This window comes from Mesoplodon bidens (genome assembly GCF_964165515.1).
Source record: "Mesoplodon bidens genome assembly, chromosome: 2".
In the NCBI taxonomy this organism is placed as follows: domain Eukaryota; kingdom Metazoa; phylum Chordata; class Mammalia; order Artiodactyla; family Ziphiidae; genus Mesoplodon; species Mesoplodon bidens.
Window position 1 is genome coordinate 169,119,144 of NC_138177.1, and position 21,519 is coordinate 169,140,662.

The following is a 21,519-nucleotide window of genomic DNA, read 5'->3' on the forward strand; positions in this document are numbered from 1 at the left end:
ACCACAACGAAGAGTAGCCCCCGCTCGCCGCAACTAGAGAAAGCCCGTGCGCAGCAACGAAGACCCAACGCAGTCAATAAATAAATAAATAAATAAAATAAAAAGAAGCTAACCTTAACAGAACCCTTACTAGGTTCCAGGTCCTGGGCTACCTGCTTTGCATACACATTGCAGTTTAATCCTCACAATAACATAGATATCATCCCCATTTTATAGATGAAAAATCAAAGAGGGCCTGACTTGCCCAAGGCTACACAGGTAGTTACAGAACTGGGATTTGAACCGAGTTATCCTAATATGTAACAACTAGGCTGACCCCAGTGGTCTTCAAACTGTGTTCTTTGGAGCCCAGGGCTCCTCAGAGGTAGCTGAGGAGCTGGTGTGGGGGATGGCAGGACTGGGAGGCCTGTGGGTCGGGCCGAGGCTGTTTCCTGGCAGTTCCCATCATCTCTCCTACGCACACTGGGCTTGGCAGACACTCCTTCTGGAGAGAGCATACATTTGCCCGCTAGCCTGGAGCATTTTGGGTCACGTGGCACCACACAGTCCCCCTGACAGATGTGCCCCCCTCCCGGCTGCTCGGGGACCCCAGCAACTAATCCCTATGGCGTAAGACACACGGAGGGATTAGCGCTGGGAAATCAGGCACCACATCTGCCAGCCCCTGGGGAGCCTGGGTGAAGCCTGCGCCTCAGAACCCAGGATGTCATTCCTGTCCCCTGGAACACGGGGGCTCCCAGAGGCACTGGCCAACCATGGTTGGGTCTGATTTGCCCCGTCCTTCCTGAGTCTTCCAGAAGAGGGTGAGTTGGGACCAAGCACCCACGGGTCTGACAGGGTTGTTTCTGAGGCTTGAAGAAGGAGGAGGAGCTGGAAGCAGAGGCAATGGCAGGGAGGGTGACCAATTGTCCCAGTTTCCCCTGGACTGAGGGGTCTGGGACCTTGAGTGCTGAAATCAGGACAGACTGGGCAGACCTGTACAGTTGGGGTTTTTTTGAGTTTGTTTCCCCTTGCCTTTGAGGTGGAGCTTCATGAAATGGAGACATCGTCCCTACCCTAGAAAACCTCATAGTCTGATGGGGAAACAACATGGGAAGATGCATTAGTGTCTGGGAAACAGCGAGGACTTCTGGGTGCAAATCCCCCATCCTTGTCTTCTTGCATTTCTCCAGCCCCCTCCTCTCTTTTCCAGCCTCCAGGACCTCTCTTTGCCTTCACTGCACTGACTCAGTTTCCTGTTCACAGGGTCTCCTGGGCTATAGAGCTGACTCCTCAAGGGGCTGGAATCTTCCACACCATGGAGAGAATGAAGACCCAGGTGAGGCATAGCCCCACAAAGGCTTGCTTCAAACATTGACCTAAATCATAAATCACCCCTCTATCACCTTCATTGTCATCACTAACGTTTCTAGAGTTTGTACCGCAGGCCAGGAACCATTTCAAGTGTTTGCTGTGTATTAACTCATCAAATTCTCAAAACACACCAGAAACAGATCCTCTTCTTTTTTCTGTCTCAAGGGCCCTGACTGGAGTGCCCCCAACTCATCACCAACTACCTGTTCAATGAAGCTTTCCTCCCCCTCCCACCCCGAGGCTGAGCTCATGGGTACCTCAGAGCCCCCAGAGTCCTCTGACATGATCGGTTTACATCTCTCTCCCAGAGAAATTATTATGACCACACTAGCTACCAGTCTGTGAGTAGCTAGTTTCAAAGGGCTTTGCATGCATTTTCTCATTTACCCTCATCTAAATTCTATGAGGTGTAGGAATGATGGCCATTCCCATTATACAGACAAGGAAACTGAGACTCAAAGAGGGGAAGTCATTGGTCCACAACTAATAAGGGCACAGCCAGAATCAAGTCCCAGGCCCCAGAGCCCTTGTGTCTGACCTCTTCACCATCCTGCCGGCTCCATGAGGGACAGATGTTAGCCAAAGGGCGTAGCACTGTGCCCAGCACACAGCCAGATCCTGGAGATTGTATTCTGAATGAATGACTGGACAGGGAGTGCTGTCCCAGAGTGGCCAGTCGGGAGAAAAAAGGTGAAGGTTTCTGGGCTGCAGACCACCAGGGGAAGGAGCTGGGTGGCCCGCGTTATGGGTGGGGTTTGGGAGAGCCTGGATCTCCCTGAGCAACCCCTCCGCCAGCGTTTTCCAGCTGGGAAGAGAGAGGGGAGAGATGCCAAGTGACATCTGCAAGTGTCAATGTGAGCAGCTGGTGAGCACCTTCGACATTAAATACTGACCCCACCTTTGTGTCTATTGGAATAAATTCTGAGACTGGAGACAGACACGAGATGAGGCTGGGCCCCAGAGGAGGGCTGCACATTGGGGATTCAGAGAACCCAGTCACATGTTGGGGTGGGGGGATGCATAGACAGGGCTAGAATCCCAGCTCCATCATCCACTGCCCATGACCTCATTGAGTCATCGAATATCTGTGAATTTCATTCTGCTCCTGAAAATGAGAGGATGATGCTGTGCCACAGGTACTTGTTAAGTGAGATCAGGCTGCCCTCGACTAGGGCACCCTCACAGGGCTTGCCCCAGTGGCCCTTTGCTCATGCTCAGAGAGGGGCACCTTCTTACTCCCCTCCCACACAAACCCACGGCAATGCCAGAGAGCCTCCCCATTCACTCCTGCGGCTGAGGCACAGACTTGTGTCTGGTGTTACTCCTCTGACACCCAGGTGGAGACAACCTAATGCTCTCGGGATCTTTAATGGCTTCGTTTAAAAAAACCTGAAGTACAGTTTATATGCATTAAAATTCACTCTTTTAGGTGTACAGCTCCATGTGTTTTGACAAATACATATGGCCCTGTAACCACCATCACAATCAGGATAGAGAACAGTTTCATCACCTTCCCAAATTCCCTTCTGCCCTGTTGTAGTCTATACCATCCCTACTCCCAGGTGGCCATTGATTTGTTTTCTGTCCTTGAAGTTTTGCCTTGTCCAGAGTGTTATGAAAATGGAATTATAAAGTCTGTAGCCTTTTTAAAAAAAATGTTTCTTAAATTTATTTGTTTATCTATTTGGCTGCACTGGGTCTTAATTCCAGCACATGGGATCTTTGTTGCTGCGGGCCACATCTTCGTAGTGGCATGCCAGATCTTCGTTGCTGCATGCCGGATCTTTAGTTGAGGCATGTGGGATCTTTAGTTGTGGCATGTGGGATCTTCAGTTTCGGTATGAGAACTCTTAGTTGTGGCAAGTGGGATCTAGTTCCCTGACCTGAGCCCCCTGCATTGGGAGTGCAGAGTCTTAGCCACTGGACCACCAGGAAAATCCCTATGGTCTGTAGCCGTTTGAGTCTGGCTTCTTTCACTTAGTATAATGTATTTAAAATTCATCCATATGATTGAGTATATCAATAATTTGTTCCTCTACATTGCTGAGTAGTATTCCATTGCGTGGATGTACCATAGTTTGTCTATTCATTCACCAGTTGAGGGACTTTTCCGATCTTTAGAAATTATGAATAAAGAATGGCTTTAGGGCTTCCCAGGTGGCGCAGTGGTTGAGAGTCCGCCTGCCAATGCAGGGGACGTGGGTTCGTGCCCCAGTCCGGGAGGATCCCACATGCCGTGGAGCAGCTGGGCCCGTGAGCCATGGCCACTGAACCTGCGTGTCCGGAGCCTGTGCTCCGTAGCCTGTGCTTCGCAGCGGGAGAAACCACAACAGTGAGAGGCCCACGTACCGCAAAACAAAAACAAAAACAAAACAAAACAAAAAAAAGAATGGCTTTAATGTGAACCCTAAATTCTAGAGCTGGAAGATACTTTTGAAGTCAAATGAGGTTTCCAGATGTAAAAGTAAACTCTTTGTAAATAACCCAGCCCTCTCCAACAGTTAAAGAAGTGGCGGTTCAGAGAGGGGAAGGGACTTGTCCAGAGTTATAACTGACTCAGGAGGTAGGGCTGAGATTTGAACCCAAGTCTTTCAACTTGCAGGACAACATAAAGTTCAAAATATACTTCCTGAGAACCTGCCAGAGCCAGGTGGAGTGCCAGGTGTTGCAGGCATCAAAGCCAAGATCTTGGTGCTGGAGACACTCACTGCCTTATCAGTAATCAAGAAAATGCAAACTAAAAGGAGGAATGAGAATCACAGGTGGTGAAAGTATAAATTGGAACAACTTTGGAGAGCAACTGGACAGTATCTGGTTAAGCTGAAGATGGCCATATCTTACCACCCAGATATTTCACTCCCAACTCAAATGTATAAAATACTCACGTCTTTAAGGCAGCCTGGCCCCAGAGTCCATGCTCTAACTATTACACTATGAAGTATAGTCATACCCAGCATACTCTATAGAAGTTAAAATGGATAATCCAGAACTACATATATCAAATTGGAAAAAAAGTAAGTTGAAGGAGGATAATACAGTAGGATATCATTTATTTAAGTTTTAAAATGTGAAAAACAATACTATGTGTTGCTTATGGATCCATAAACACATAGTAAAGGAATAAAAACATGCATGATAATGGTAAACACCAAGATCAGAATGGGTGCCACATGTGGGGAGGGGGGAGAAGATTGAGATTTGCAAAGGGGACAGAGGGCTTCAACTCTACCTAGAATGTTTTATTTTCATGCATTCATTCATTTAACAAATATTTATTAGGGACTGCTATGTTCCAGGGACTGTTCTAGTCACTGGGAATAGTACAGTGAATGAAACCAAAAAAGTCCCTGTTTTCTAATGGGATGGGATGAATAGACAACAGACTAAATAAGTAACATAGTATTTTTAATTTTTAAAATCTTTTATTATTTAAAAATTTTATTTATTTGGCTGCACCAGGTCTTTAGTTGTGTCACGCAGGATTTGTTTTTTCCTTTTTTTGGTTGCAGCACGCAGCATCTTTGGTTGCAGCACGTGGGATTTTTAGTTGTGGCATGTGGGATCTAGTTCCCTGACCAGGGATCGAACCCAGGCCCCCTGCACTGGGAGCACGGAGTCTTAATCATTGGACCACCAGTGAAATCCCTAGTATTTTTTAAATATGAGGAAAATACGGTAAAATGTTAAGATTTAACAAAGTTGGATGGTGGGTGCTCATTATATTCTCCATCTATTCTTCTCTATGCTTGAAATATTTCATGAACTTAACAGGCCAGCAGGGCTTGGTGAATGGCTGGGGGTGGGGATTGAGGGGCAAGGAGGGACCAGGGGAAGACCCTGAAATTTCTAGCTTGTGTGACTTGGTGGAAGCAGGTGCCATAAAGTGATGTTGAAAATATTAGAGAAGGAGGAGGAGGGAAGATAAACAAGTTTTGCCCTGTATGTTGGTTTCAGAGGTGTGGGGACTTCCAGGTGGAAATATCTGGTAGGCAGTTGAAAATGGTAGTCTCAAGTTCAGGGGAGAGAGCTGGGCAGAAGCTGTAGAATCAGTAATCATTAGCACATGGCTGGTATCCTTGTGCCTTGAGATCACCTGGGGAAATTACGTCTTTCAAGAAATTTGTCCGTGTCATTTAAATTGTCAAATGGATTGGCATAACATTGTTCACAATACTTTCCTGTAGGATCTGTAGTGGTAGCCCTCTTCCACTTCTGATTTGGTAATTTGTCACCTAGGGATTGTGTGTGTACTGAGGAAAGAGGAGGAGGGAAGCCAGGTACACTATGTTTGTAGGACAGAGGGGAAGGAGGAGCCCTTGGAAAGGGAGATGGGGAAAGAATAGTGAATGCAAGATTTGGTTAATACCCACCTCCTCCGAAAAGTGTAATCCCCAATAGGGTATGAAACATTTTTTCCCTGTTTATCAGTATATCTCTAATACCTGGCTCAGTGCCTAGCACATTGTAGGCATTCAATTATAGCTAATGCATTATATAGTGTTTACCATGTGCCCAGCACTGTTCTAAGTGATTTATAAATATTAACTCATTTAATCCTTGCAACTGAATACAAGTAGGTACTATTATAAAAAATCATTATTGTGATATAATTCACATACCATAACATTCACCAATTTTGTGTAGAATTCTGTGGTTTCTAGCATATTCACAATGTTGTATAACCAGCACCACAATCAATTTTAGAATATTTTCATTACCCCCCAAAAGAAAACTACCCCTTAGCAGTCACTGCCCATTCCCCTATACCTCCAGCCACTGGCATCCACTAATCTACTTTCTGTCTCTATGGATTTGCCTATTCTGGACATTTAATATAAATGGAGTCATATAACATGTGGCCTTTTGTGGCTGGATTTACCATGTTTTCAAGGTTCGTCCATGTTGTACTACTTCATTCCTTCTTATGGCCAAATAATATTCCACTGGATATACCACATTTTGATTACCCATTCATCATTTGATAGACATTTGGTTTGTTTCCACTTTTTTGCTATTATGATAATGTTGCTATGGACATTCAAGTACACATTTTTGTGTGAGCATATGTCATCTCATTCACCAGGGTCAGTAGAGATAGCCTAGTGGTTAAAGATGTCAGATTCTGGAGCCACCCTGTATGGGTTCAAGGTCCAGTTCTGCCACATAATACTGTGTGGTTTTGGGTAAATGGCTTAGCATATATGACACTCAGCTTCCTCACTTGTAAACTAGTGGTAATAATAATACTGTCTCATGGGATATTGTGAGAGTTAAATGATTTAATGTGCATAATATACATTAAAGTCCTTAGAATATTGCCCCTCACATAGGTGCTTTCTATGTTTTTTGTCTCAAAACAACTTTGCAAGGGTATTACCTTTCCTACTTTAAAAATGAAGAAACTGGGAGTTGCCAAAGGTTTTATGGGTCTTTGGGTGATGTATCCTGGATTTGAACGTGGGTTTTGCTTTGCAAGGGTATCTTCTGTGACTGAACATTTCAGAGGCCCGAGTTTGAGACCCAGCTCTCCAGCAGCTGGCTGACTCTCACTCTTCGATGATCTGTACTACTCTCACCCACTCACTCAGCAAATCCTCACCACGCCCTGAGCACAGGTCAGCCACTGAGCACAGCAGAGAGATTGTGCAGAGTTGGGCTGGCCAGGAGAGCTAGGTCTTAAACACCAGCATGCTAGCTCCCCGAGGGCAGGAATTCTGATACTGGTACACTGCTGAGCCCCCAGGGCCTGGAACAGTGCCTCTCATCTAGTAGATGCTCAATATAGAGTTGTTGAAAGGATGAATAAATGAAACAGGGCCCTCAATCCTGGGACAAGGGTCCTGAATCTTGAATTCCTTCCCAGTTCTCTCATTCTGCAGGCCCTCTAGGAGGGACAGAGAAGGATTAGGGGAGACCAGGGAAGAGTCCTTTCACATCACAATTTAGGTTACAGCAGCAATGAAGATAGTTCAAAAGAGACATGACACATGAAGACATAAAGGTGGAGAGTCAGGCAGATTGGATCTGAATCCCAGCTTTGCCACTGCCTTGCTCTGTGACCTTGAGCAAGTCACCTAACCTCTGTGAGCCTCATTTTATCACCTCTAAAATGAAAGTTCCCAAACCAGCTTCATGAACAGACTATGAAATGTCGTAAGATAATACCTGTTATGTGAATAGCACAGGGCCAGGCTTAAACCTGGCACTCAACATATGATGTTTATTATTTTTTAGACAAGTCCTTTCCTTCCTGTAACTTCAGTTTGCCGACCTGGAAATGAGAAAATTCAACAAATGACTGTGAAGGCTCTTCCAGAACTTTGGTTGAGCAGGCCAGAGACAGAGATCAAATGCTAGCTGTGCAACTAGCTGTGTGACCCTGGGCAAGTCACTTAACTTCTCTGAGCCTCATCTGTAACATCAGGGCACTAAGGGCACCTACCTCACAGGGTGCCATGATGCGCCTCTTAAAAGGCTTTTAGCGCCGTGTCTGGGACACTAACTGGAGGTGGTACTGTGTTTCCAGGATTCTAAGTTGGCTGTGAGGGAATACACGGTTCTTCTTGGGGGCCAGGTTGCCACACACACTCTCTCTTTAGATCCCTTGCCACCTCCCCACGCGGCCTCTTCCTCCTCCCTCTCTTGGACTTTAGGCCTTGGTCTCGTAGTCTTATGCTCCCTGCTTCCTGCCCTCGCCCACCTCCCAAGCTGCACTTGCTCAGCCCCCGCACCTGTCTGAGGAAAAGGCCCCATTTCTCTGAGCTCCACCCTTTCTTGAGCTCTCCAGGCAGGTCCTTTTCACTGCAACGGTTTTTATACTCACTTGGCAGAGAAACATGGGGGGCGTGGCGATGAGACCAGCCACAGCTGGGAGACACCAGTCACACACTGGGAGCCTTACGCAGGCCCGCTGCAAGAACACACCGCTGGTGGAGGCTTGGGAAAGCGGGTGTTTGGCGAGGCATGGGTCGAAGCGAGTCTCCTGGGGAGACTTGTCCTGTGTTCTCAGGACCCACAACATGTACCGAGCAACCAGGATAAACCAGAGGCCGTGGAGGACAGAGAGTGAGGAAGTGGCCTCTCCCCTGGAGAACTCACACTCCGTGAGGTGGATCAGCTAACAGTTGTAGAACAACTGTATTAGAGAGAAAGCTGGATTTGCACCACAACGGAGGCTTGTGCCTAGTGCCCTGTTCGGGACTTGGGTGAGGAGAGTTGGGGAAGGCTTCATGGAGGAGGTGGCATTTCAGCTGGTCTTAGATGTTCCACTAAGTACATAGGAGAGAGAGGGCACACCCAGCAGAGGGAACAGGCTATGCAAAGGCACAGAGGTGCAGAGGTACCTATGGGGCAGAGCTGTTGAAGGGGCAATACTGGGAAGGCCCTTGGTTTTACAGGTGTGAAACTTACCCCAAGCTGTGGGCTCTCCTGATGTCTGGGGGAACCTAAGGCATAGGAGGGGCCAGGGCAGGGGTCCCTCTCTCCTCCCTCTTGCTGACCCCCTTGGGGGTGTGCCTTGTCCTTCCCCTTGCAGGCTGGCCGGCAGCTCAGCCTGCTGAAAGTGAAAAAGAAGTGGCTCTTCCCGGTTTCCTGCAGCTTCTTCTTCGTGCTCTCTGTGCTCATGACTGGCTGCTTCCTGTGGCAGTATTACCTCCCCAAGCTGAAGACCGGTGAGTGCAGGAACATCCTTGAGTTTCCCCCCATCCCCGGAGGTCCCCGTGGGCTTTGAGCTGCCACTCCTGATCTGAGGCAGGAGGGAGGACCATAAGATTCAGACTCAGAAGCTCTGGCATCCATTCTGACTGCAGCTCTCACTAACTGTGCATCTTCAGGCCAGTCATGTGACCCCTCTGCGCCTCGATGCCCTTCTGTAGTAACTGAGGATCTAATACCACTGGGGGTTCCTTAAGCCGCCGACTTCAGGGGTGAAACTCAGGGTCCCCCCAAAAGTGCAAACAGTGTTTCTCTTGCTCTTCCTTTGGCCCCCAAGGTGGGATCTCCAGGCCCTACCTCCCTTTAAAGGCACTGCCCCAGCTATATCTAAGACCCTGGGAGGAACATGTCCACGTGTCCATGGACAGCAGCTGCCATTTCTTGGTCTCTCCATCCTGGGCTGGTCAAGGCTCAGCAAATGAACCACCACTGCTGGTAACGCCAGGCTCATGCCCTAGGGCCGGCCCTCCCAGCTGGCACAGCCTCACCACAAGACACCAGCCACGGGCAGCCAGGGGCAAAGGGCAGAGCATGCCCAAGAGGAGACAGCAGAGTCCCGCACTCACTACCTGCTGCTCGGCCTTCGAGACACCAGTCAGGCCACAGGTGCCTGTTGGTAGCCCTTCTCTCTTCGCATGACGAGCTTCCTCCCTCCATGTGGTCAGAAGACTTAGACAAGTTCCAGCTCTGTGGGGCAGGCTCAGCCACATCTCTACTGTTCCCCTTTCTCCAGTTCTGATTATATATTTGGGTGGAGAAGTGGACTCAGGGCCCCACTCAGGCTTCAGGCTTAAACCACCAGGAGCAACTCATTTCATCCCCAGAGCTTGCATCCGGGCATTAGGGTTTGAGTCCCATCCTACTTTTGTCCAGGTGTGTGGCTTTCTTGGAACCGTAGGGGGAAGGTGTGGACCTGGGCAGGGCAGGATTCAGCCTGTGAGACCATCACAACGGCCTCCAGACCTCCCTGCATCCTCTAAGGACAGTGTGGGGTGGTAAGGGTGTGAGCACCCCCCAAGAGTACAAGAACCACTCTTCTCTAAACCTTCCACTGCCTCCTAAGATCACCCAGAAGTGGGAGAAGACCCAGTGGGCGATGGCCCCTAGACTACTAACCTGATCTCTGACCTCCACTCACCATGTGATGTTCCCTCCAGGTTCCTTGGGACCAGAGGTGACTTCTGCCCCCATGAGGATGTGTCCCCAGCACCCTGAGCCTGTGCCCCTGGCCCACCCCCTCCCCGTGTTGAAGGAGGCCCTGAAAAAGGTCAGTGATGACCCAGGAGAGAACTGGCTGCGTGGGCTAGGCCCGGTTGATGAAGGGGAGGGCACATCCTCTGCGCTGGTAGTGGCATTCATTCATTCATTCAACATATAATTCTTCTTTTTTTTAATTAATTTATTTATTTGGCTGCACTGGGTCTTAGTAGTGGCACACGGGATCTTCGCTGTGGCATGCATGCGGGATCTTTAGTTGCAGCGTGTGGGATCTAGTTCCCTGACCAGTGATCGAACCCAGGCCCCCTGCATTGGGAGTGCAGAGTCTTAGCCACTGGACCACCAGGCATGCCTCCCAACATATAATTCTTGAGCACTTACTCTGCGCTACACACCAGGGTTATGGCAGGAGAAGATACTGTCCTGCTCTCAAGAAGCTACTAGTCTTGGAACAGTCAAGATAGTAAACAGGGATAAGAGTGAGGTTAGAGAAAGTTTAGGGTACATGGTGACACAAAGGAACTGGACTTGGGGTCAGGGAAGGCTTCTGGAGGAAGTGGTGTCTAAACTGAGAGGTGAACAAGGAGTAGATACCCAGAGGATATGTGTGTGTATAATGAGGGAGCTTGGGGGTGTGAAAGGTGTGCTTTAGATAGAGGGAACAGCGTGTGCAAAGGCCCAGAGGCAGCAGAGTCAGTATGAGGCATATACAGAGAGGAAATTCAGTCTGGTGGGGCCATAAGTGGGGGTGGAGAAAGATGAGATGGGAGAGGATCACAGAGGCCATTGAAAGATTATTAAAGACCCCACAACACAACTTTTACCATTGCAGAATGGCTTAACACTAGAGGGGGCTGTCAGCCAGCTCTTGTTTGTGCCATTCTGCCATTCAGACCCTACCCACTTGGGTCACTCACCTTAGGAGACACACAGATCAGAAGTGTATGTGCAGCAGCCTGGTGGTGGTGATGGGAGATGGTTTGAAACTTCATCCGAGGAACAGCTGAAGGGAAGGAGGGTGATGTGTCCACATAAGAGCAGGCGTGGGCCAGTGCAGAGAGACATAATCACTGCCTGCAAATACACAAAAAGCTTTTGTGAAGGAGAGAGAGCAGAAGCGTGCTATTTGGCTCCCAGGGGTCAGAGTAATTTAAAAAACATAAAGCAACAATAATAACCATAGCAGCCTTCTAGTGAGCACCTGGTGCATGCCACGCACTGTGCTCACTTCTCTATGTTACCGCCTTGTGAATCCCTAGCTAAAGAGGAGGAAACTGAGGCTCAGAGAGGCAAAGTTAGTGCAGGGGTGGAAACTACAGGTAGACTGAGCTCAATTCAGGTAATGTAAAATCTCTTGGCAAGGAGGTGCTGGAGTTAGCCTAGGGTTCTAATCCTGATTCCACTAGCCATTAACCACTGGGGCAAGTCACTTCATATCTCAAATTTTCTCACCTGTAAAATGGGGAGAAATCAGCAATGACTTATGAGGATTAAGTGAGACAATGTATGAAAATCATTTTATACTGTGTCTGGCATGTTGTAAATGTCCAGTAAATGTTAGCTGTTAATCACCATCATTATACTACATAATTGAAAATAATGAGGTATTTTCAATAAATGTTCAAAGACAGTGTTAAGGGCCCTCTATAAATACTGAATTCTCCAACACTAGGGGGTCAGACTCAGCCTGTTAGAGGTTTTTTAGGGCATCAGACACAGGTTTGATTAGACCAGGGGTTTTAACCCCTCCCTCCTCTTATGTATTTTCAAGGAAATGTTTCTTTGAACAGAAGTCTTATGAGGAAAACTTATATACAGAACAGTTTCCAGGGGATCTACTCTGATTGCAGCTGGGTGGGGCCCCCACCCCATGGGACACGGTCTGAGAACCTGAGGTCTGGAGGCTCACTGGGCTCCCTTCCAACCACTAGGGGGAGAGAATGGAGGGGAGTCAGGCATGGGGTGCTGTGTACAAGGTGTGGTATGTGAATGGCACGGTGTACAGAACCACATGGGGCCTGTGGTTGGGGAGAGGGGCCTGTCTCTGCACCTGTGCTCTGAGCCACCCGCTCTTCTCTTCCAAGGTGGACAGGATCCTGCGCCAGGCACTGTCTGCCCCAGGTCTGGCTGCTATGTCTGCAGTTGTCATCCACAACGACACTGTGCTCTGGACCGGGAACTTCGGGAGGAAGAATGGTTCAGACCCGGCTTCTGGGCCCCCCAATGAGTACACCATGTACCGGTCAGCTGGGGGACCACCAGGGTCTTGTGGAGGGGGCGAAGGATGGTAGGACAAGGGGGACTTAGGAGGTAGGGGGACTTAAGAGAATCATGACTGGGGGTCTTAGCTGCCAGGGCCCTTTATTAAGTCTTGGCAATTTTATAGATGAGGAGACTGAGGTCCAGAGAGGACCAGTGAGTGTCTAACATCACATCACCATGGTAACAAGTCAGGAAGGAATCCCTTCTGGAGAGCCCTTATCCTAATGCCTCCCAAACTAGAAAAGGCTCCCTTATGTCCCACCCCACACCCCTTCCATGTGACACTAAAGAACCGTAACCAGTTCCTGGGCCCTCGACCTGGGTCTCTGCCAGTTGGCAGTGGTGGCCCAGATGGAAGCAACTTGGGACAATCTGCTGCACACCCAGAGTCTCCCCTCCTGGGTGCTGCCTGTAGGATCCTCAAAGCTCACAGTGCCAAGTGAACACATTTGCTCCCTGAGATACTGTGAGGACTGCAGGGCTTCCATTCACACTGCACCTGCTATGTGCCGGGCACAGGGCAACAATTATATTTGTTATCACTTACTGGGCACTTACTACCTTCCAGTTGTGTTGCCAGGCACTTTGCAAGCACAGTCTTGTTCGATCTTTTCTACAACCCATAAAACAGACAATGAAACTGAATCTCAGACAGGTCTAGCACTTGCCCAAGGCAACTCAGCTGGTGAGAGGCAGAGATAGGATCCCAACCCAGGTCTGTTCCAGAGAGGGAAGTGCCTGATGAAGGGTCTGGCATGGGAGAGGTGCTCGAGAGTGTCCATCTGGCCCAGCCCCGCTGCCCCTGGTAAGTTCTCAAGCATCCCAAAGGCATTCTACAGAGGCTGGTGGATTTCTGTCTGAGATACTGAATAAGGGTGGACTCAGTGCTTTCCTAATTATACTAGAAAGTTGGAGGCTGGGGGTGCAGGGTGGAGGTGGGTTGTGAAGCCAACAGGATGCCCTCTGCACCCTTGTGCCCCCCACATTGTCTAGGATCTCCAGCATCTCCAAGATCTTTCCCGTGCTGATGCTGTACCGCCTGTGGGAGGAGGGCATCGTGGCCTCTCTAGATGACCCTCTGGAGCGGTACGCCGGCACCTTCACCATTAACAACCCACTGGGCATGGCATCAGCCCCCGAACAAAAGAGCCTGATGGATGGTCTGGAGGAGGTGGGCCCAGCCCCAAGGCCTTCACCCGTCACCCTCCGAAGGATGGCCAGCCAGCTCTCAGGTGAGTGGCTCTGAACTTAATGTAGCTCAGCCCAAACCATTTCAGGTAGGGGAACCAAGGATCAGGTTCTCATCCAGCCAGGCTGGGCCCACTCTCTGCTCTGCTTCCTGAACTGGCCATAGCTCCTTCTCATCCTTCCTGGGTGGTGAGCCAGGGGTAGAAAGATCGGGTGAGTTAAAAGCTGAGGTGAAACCTGGGAATTTAGGTCAAGTGGACAAATGAGGATCTGTTGGAAGGTCAAAAGCAAGCTGACAGGTCAAGATCTGCTTATTAGATCAACAACAAGTCAACAAGTGAATATTTGTTGACAATTCTACAAATTATATATTTTATATATAATTTGAATATAATATATATTCTACAATTATATGTTAATTTCCCTTAATATATAAACCATTACAAAGACCAAGAACCCAGCAGAAAAGTGGGTAAAGGATAGGAACAGAACAGACAGTTCACAGAAAAGGAATATAAATGGCTCTTAAGAATATTAAAAAATATTAAAAGATGCTCAACCTCATTCATAACAAAATAAATGCACATTAAATCTCCTGGGAGACCTTTTCCTCTTATCAGATTGGTAAAGGCCATAATGGTGGGTGTACTGAGTTGGTGAAGTTATGGTGAAATAGGCCCTCTTATACATCAGTGGTGGAAATTTAAATTGGTGCAACTTGGGACTTCCCTGGCGGTCCAGTGGTTAAGCCTCTGTGCTTCCACTACAGGGGGCACAGATTTGATCCCTGGTAGGGGAACTAGTATCCCACGTGCTGCGCTGCACAGCCAAAAAAAAGAAAAAAAAATTGGTGCAACCTGTGTGGAGGGCAATTGGTAATACCTGTCACAAAAATGTATATATCCTTTGACTCAGCAATTACACTTTTAGGAAATTCTCTTACAGATGTATTCACACATGTGCGGTATGAGGTATGTACACAGTTACTCACTACAGCTTGTTTGTGATAGTGAAAAAAAGATTGAAACCACCTAAATATAAATAGGGGAGTAACTAAATAAACTATGACACAGTTATACAATCAGATACTACTGTAGCCCTAAAAAAATGGGTAATAACGTGCCTTGTGTACTGAGATGCACATACAATCTTAAGTGGGTAAAAAAGCTCATAACAGCATATATTGTAGCTATCATATGAATAAATAATATATACACATATAATGTATATATGTATATGAATGTATATGTATAATCCATTTGTAATGTACCTGTTATATAACATATATATTTATATACACATATATTATGTGTGTGTATATATATACAGGTATATATATAAAAACGTGTATCACATATTTTTGGAAGGGAAAGGGATTGAATCACAGGGCTGCCTCCAGGGAGGGGAACTTGGTGGCTGGGGAGAAGAGTGGGAGGAAAATTTTTCATTGTATTCCCTTTGGTGTCTTTGGACTTTTGAATCATGTAAATGAATTAGTTATTAAAAACAAATTATATAATAATAATGATGATAATAAAAGATGTGCTAACAAGCCAAGGTGAACTCTACATGGTGGAAGGGGAAGGGCAGGCTGGGATACTGGAAGACAAAGCCAGTGAACAGGAATTGGGCAGGAACGGGTGGGAGGGGGGGCTGTGCTGCATGGTGACTGACCCAGCCTAGGGGGAGAAGGCAGGCACCAGCTGCACCACCCCAAAATGCCTTCTATTGTTCATATTTGCAGTCACCAACCCATCAACTCTAGATGGTAGGAATCCATCATAAGTGCCTACTATTTCACCATTTTACAAAGTGCGTTCAGGCCTGAGGTCTCAGTCTATGGACATGGCTGGTTAGCACTCCCATTAGCAGATGGTGAACCTGAGGCTCTGCCAGATAATGGAACCTCCTGAAGTCGTCCAGGCAGGACAGGATCAGAGCCTTGGGGGAGGGCGGCCTAGTGGCTAAGGGCATGAGCACTGAAATTAATTCCAGCTGTGTGATCTTGGGGAAGTCATGTAACCTCTCTGAGCCTTGTTTTACTCCTCTGTAAAAGGACTGGTTCATGCTATTTTGCTGTATTAAATGTGCTAATGAATGTCAAGCACTTAGCAGAGTACCTGGCACACAGCAGGTGCTTGTCAATGTAGCTCTGGTTATTACAGCCAAGGGTAGACCTAGGCTTATGGAGGCCGGATATAGATATAATTTGGGGGTCCTCTTTAAAAATACAATATTATAAATTCAAACTTGGATACAGGCCTTGGAAGCCGTCATACAGGTGAGAGGCTCTGAGGCTTTTGCTCCATGAGCCTCCTATTAAATACACTCCTGTTTATAACCTGACCCCAGGGTTCCCTCTAGGGGTACACGGTGGATTCTTCTTCAGCTGTACCCAAGGGACCCAGCACAGGGCTCTGTGTTTGTGGTCAGTTTAAAAACGCCCTACACGGGCTTCCCTGGTGGCGCAGTGATTAAGAATCCGCTTGCCAATGCAGGGGACACAGGTTCGAGCCCTGGTCCGGGAAGATCCCACATGCTGCGGAGCAACTAAGCCCGCGAGTCACAACTACTGAGCCCATGTGCCACAACTACTGAGCCTGTGCACCGAGAGCCCATGCTCTGCAACAAGAGGAAGCCACTGCCATGAGAAGCCCACAACTGCACCGAAGAGTAACCCCCGCTCGCCGCAACTAGAGAAAGCCTGCATGCAGCAACGAAGACCCAATGCAGCCAAAAATAAATAAAAATAAATAAATTAAGAAAAATGCAACCTCCCCAAAACAAACAAAAAAGCTCACCCTACGTGTCCCAAAGCCCACCAGTTGTGCATGCAGCTGCTTGAATGACTCTGTTATACGTTCCCAGTATCTTTTATGATTGACCTTCACCCTAATCTAGAGCTTTCTCCCATTCTTGGAGCTTTTCATCCATTCTTAGTTAAGTTTTGTAACACCTCGCAGGGAAACCACTGCAGGTACTTCAGCCCACTTCAAGGTGAGAAAGTAGAGGCTCAGAGAGGTAAAGCATATGGTTTGGGCCACACAGCAAGAAGTGTTAGAGTCAGAATTTAAACCCAGTACTTGGGACTCCATCCCCCAGCTGCTCAGGCCAAGAGCCTGGAGTTAGTTATCCCTAATTTCTCTCACTCCCACGCCCTCCACATCCCCTCCAGTAGCAAATTTCGTTGGCTCCATTATCAAAATATGTCCAGAATCCAACCACTCCTCACTCATCCAATCCACCAGCATTTAGACATGGATTTTTGCAAGTCTCCTTACAGGCTTCCCGGTGTCTGCCATTGCCCCCCAAAGTCTGTTTTCACATAGCAGCCAGAGCAACCCTGATATATGTCAGATCACATCACTCCTCTGCTCAAAGCCCTACAGTGGCCCCATCTCAATCAGAGAAAAGGCCAAGTCCTTGCAGTAGCCTATAGCACCCTACAGGATCTGGTGCCTGCACCCCAAATATCTCTCACCTCCAAAGTTTCCCCTTTTCTCAGTCCTTGCCAGCCACACTGGCTCTTTCCTGCTGATCCTCAAACATGCCAACAGATTCCTGCCTCAGGGCCTTTGCACCTGCTCTTTCCTCTGCTCGAGACATTCTTTCCTCACAGAGCTGTGTGGCTCTCTCCCTCACCTCCTCGAGTTCTCACCTGCTCAAGGGTCACCTACCCTGTGAGGCCTTCCTCTGACCACTCTGTATAAAATAACAATCCCTCCTTTCATACATGGAATTATTTCCTTCCACAGCATGAATATTTATTTGCTTCTTGGCTGTCTCCTCTGCTAGAATGCAGACTCCACATGGGCAGGGACTTTGTTTTGTTCACTACTGAATTCCAGTACCCAGAACAGTCTTTGGCACAAAAGAGATGCTTGAACACTATTGTTGAGTGAATGGGTGGGAAGAATCCTAATCCTGTGATCCTTTCAATACTTGTCACATCCAATAAACAGAAAATTCCAAGTGGCCAGAGCAGCCAGTTCCACAAAAGCTATTTGGGCAGTGACCTCAAGAATTTTATGGAATCAAATATCTATGGTTGATGATAACAATTATTTTTTGAGCAATTACTATGACCAGGAACCATGCTAAGCATTTGATTTCACCAAATCGTCACACCAGCCATATGACATAGCAATTATTTCCCTCATGTTACAGATGAGGGGACTCTGGCTCAGAGAGGTTAAATGGCTTGCCCAGTGAAACACAGGCAGGATTAGAGTCCATGCTAGAGCTTTTTTTTTAAAGGTGATTTTGTTGTTATCTCTCAACTCATGGAAGGTGGGGGAGGGGGTACAGCCAGGGCCCATCATCCCACCATCAGCTGACCCAGCAGGTCTGACCGCTGCTCCTCCCTAGGGCTGCCCCGAAGGCTCCGTTCCACTTCGCTGCTGTGGAGGGGCAGCACCCAGGAGGCCCTGAACCTGCTCAAGGATGATGTGCTGGTGGCAGACCCAGGAACCAGGTGAGCAGTGAGCCCTGATGCCCTACCAATGTTAGGAACCTCACAAGGTGACATACCCCTCCTGGGAGAGAACCTATGTCATCTCATCCTAGGTGGTCAGAGCCAGGAAAGACCTCGCAGATCACTGATGACAACCCCTGTTCCACAGCTGGGGGGACTGAGGACCATAGAGGGATGGCAGAGCAAGGCAGCAGGGAGCTGGGCCCAGATCCAGTCCTGTTTGAATCTCATGTTTTTCCCATTAATCAGCTCAACATTTATTGAACACTTACTCTGTGCTTGGAATATGTTAAACTGAGATATAGCAGCAAACGAATCCAACCGGGTCCCTCCTCGTGGAGTTTGCATTCTTCTGAGTGAACGGTGATCATTCTTATCAGTGAACAGATAAACAAGATAAATACAGACTTTGCCAAGTGCTGGAAATAAATGGGATGCTGATGAGATAGGGAGTGGATAGCTGGTGTAGCCAGCCACTGAACAGAGAAGCCCAGCTTCTGGAGCAGTGGGGCTGTGGAGCTGGACAGAGGACAGTGGCACTCCCCTGGCTCAGATGTCCCCTTCCAGGACCTGGGCAGTACTCTTTTTATTTTTTAAATTTTTTTTATTTTTGCTGTGTTGGGTCTTCGTTTCTGTGCGAGGGCTTTCTCTAGTTGTGGCAAGCAGGGGCCACTCTTCATCGTGGTGCGCTTGCCTCTATCACGGCCTCTCTTGTTACGGAGCACAGGCTCCAGATGCGCAGGCTCAGTAGTTGTTGCTCACGGGCCTAGTTGCTCTGCGGCATGTGGGATCCTCCCAGACCAGGGCTCAAACCCGTGTCCCCTGCATTGGCAGGCAGATTCTCAACCACTGTGCCACCAGGGAAGCCCCGGCAGTATTCTTTTTCCAAATTTGCCACTCTGTTTCTCCAAATGCTGAACCTGAGGCCCCACTTCTCTTAGGGAAGAAAGAATCCAGGTAAAACTTAGGCGTCTGTAGGCTAGAGTCCTCCTTCCAGCTTTGTCACTAACCTCCTGAGTGACCTTGGAGGAAGCATTTGCCTCTGTGAACCTTACCTTTCTTATCTGTAAGAAAAAGGAGGTTGGGCTAGAGTTCAGGAATATCTAAAAGGATTTGTGCATTTTCACCCATTCTTGTGCCTTCCTGAGGCACTATTTTATTTTATTTTTATTTTTTATTTTATTTATTTTTTGGTTGCGTTGGGCCTTCGTTGCTGTGTAAGGGCTTTCTCTAGTTGCGGCGAGCGGGGGCTACTCTTCCTTGTGGTGCACGGACTTATTGTGGTGGGCTTCTCTTGTTGTGCAGCATGGGATCTAGGTGTGTGGGCTTCAGTAGTTGTGGTGCACGGGCTCAGTAGTTGTGGCTCACGGGCTCTAGAGCGCAGGCTCAGTAGTTGTGGTGCATGGGCTTAGGTGTTCCTCGGCACGTGGGATCTCCCCAGACCAGGGCTGGAACACGTGTCCCCTGCCTTGGCAGGCAGATTCTTAACCAATGAGCCACCAGGGAAGTCCCCTGAGTCACTATTTTAGAGATTCTGAAACTGCATCTGCTCTGGGAAAGAAAAGAGACTTCTTATGGATTATTTATGTCTGGCAAGGAAGGGGTGAAATCCTGCCTCCTATTTGTTGTCCATGGGCTAAATGATCACTATCATTATCCCCCCACCCGACCCTACCAGTCTGAGACTCTAGTTTTCCATTTGATAAAGAAAATTATACTAAAATGTAAAGGACCAAGAAGATTTGTTTTACCACTTTCCCAGGTGCATTGCCAAGCCTAGGTCTTCTCCAACCTGCTGTGTGACCCTGGGCAATTCTCTGCTCCTCTCTGGGCCTTCTTTTTTCCAGAGGTAGAATAGTGAGTTGTACTCAGTGATCTCTGAAGTCTCTGCTGGGTCTGACCATCTCCAATGCAGTGAAGCAGGTTCCTACCCTGTCCAGCCAGTCCAATGAAACTCTGATGGCTTTGCAGACAGTCTGAGCAGGTGGGAAGGGTTTATTTAGGGCCTGGAGATGTCCATCCTAGGCTGCATCCTAGCTTCCACCCCTCCTCTTCCAGATGCCATTACAGCACGCTGGCCTTCTCGCTTCTGGCCCATGTCCTGGCAGCCCACACTGCCCAGGGTGACTACCAGCACTGGATCTTGGAGAACGTGCTGGAACCTCTGGGGATGGAAGACACAGGCTTCGATCTGACACCTCCTGTGCGTGCCCGCTTGGCAGCTGGCTTTTATGGCAGCGGGCGGCCGGCGCCGCTGTACGACCTGGGCTGGTACCGCCCATCGGGCCAGATGTACTCCACCATTGCTGACCTGGCCAAGCTGGCCATGGTGCTCCTGGGCAGCAGGCCCCAGCGGCTTCTGCGGCCTGACGCGGCTAAGACACTACTGGCGCCGCTGCTGGCCTGCCCGGGAGCCTACTTCGCCAACGAGACTGGCACACCGTGGGAGTTCCACGCGCAGCAGGGCTACCGCGTGGTGCGCAAGGACGGTGACCTGGACGGCTACGCCGCCACCTTCTCTCTGGTGCCGCCGCTGCGCCTGGGCCTCGTGTTGCTCCTGGCGGGGCCGAGGCCGCCAGGGCCTGACCTGGTGGCTCAGGCCTATGACGTGCTCCTGCCAGCTATGGAGAGGGCCCTTCGTGAGGCCACGCTCAGCCCGGCTCCGCCGCCCAGCGTGCGACCCTTCGCCGGCTACTTCACCTTTGCCAATTTGACTTTCTACGAAGTGCGCGCCGGGCCGGCGGGCGAGCTGCGTCTGCGCCAGTTCGGGCCCCGCGTGGAGGCGCTGGTGCCCCCGGCGTTCCGCACGTTGGCGCTGCGCCACCTGCGCGGCCGCGTCTTCCAGCTGCATGTGGCCCGCGAGTTTCCGTGCGCGCTGCCGCTGGGTGACTCCTGGCTGTCCCTCGAGGCCCAGCACGGGCAGCTCGTCAACTTCTACCCCTTGGACCACCACGGGCTCTCCCCCGGTTTCGACGTGCCGGGCCTCAACACGTACCGGGTGTTGCGGCTGTCTCGCAAGCCGGTATTCAAGACCCAGTAACCCCGGGCTCTGTTCAGAGTCTCCCCTTCTCTCGCCTGGCAGCTTTCCGTCCTAGTTCTGCAAGGTAAGGCTGCAGGGATGTCTATTAAAGAACTAAAGAGTTGGCAAAGTGGGATAGGGCCATGCTACTCAAAGTGTGGTCTGTGGGCCACAGCCGGTGGCGAACTGTTTGTTATCCGTGGGAGAGGAAGAGTTTACAGAAATTTAGTGAGCATTTAGAAACTTTAATAGCGAGTTGACGGAGTACTTTTATGTCTGTCGCATCTAAGAA

The 21,519-nt window shown here is 49.0% G+C and overlaps 1 protein-coding gene across 1 annotated transcript; it reads left to right on the forward strand.

Moving 5' to 3' along the window:
• Nucleotides 1–1,297: 1,297 nt before the first annotated feature.
• LACTBL1 (lactamase beta like 1) lies at nucleotides 1,298–21,248 on the forward strand (the record flags this gene model as incomplete). Its single annotated transcript, XM_081225365.1, has 7 exons — nucleotides 1,298–1,318; nucleotides 8,888–9,023; nucleotides 10,224–10,333; nucleotides 12,369–12,526; nucleotides 13,540–13,778; nucleotides 18,103–18,208; nucleotides 20,267–21,248. 7 exons carry the CDS (start codon nucleotides 1,298–1,300, stop codon nucleotides 21,246–21,248), a joined length of 1,752 nt encoding a protein of 583 aa, XP_081081491.1.
• Between the last annotated feature and the right edge of the window lie 271 nt (nucleotides 21,249–21,519).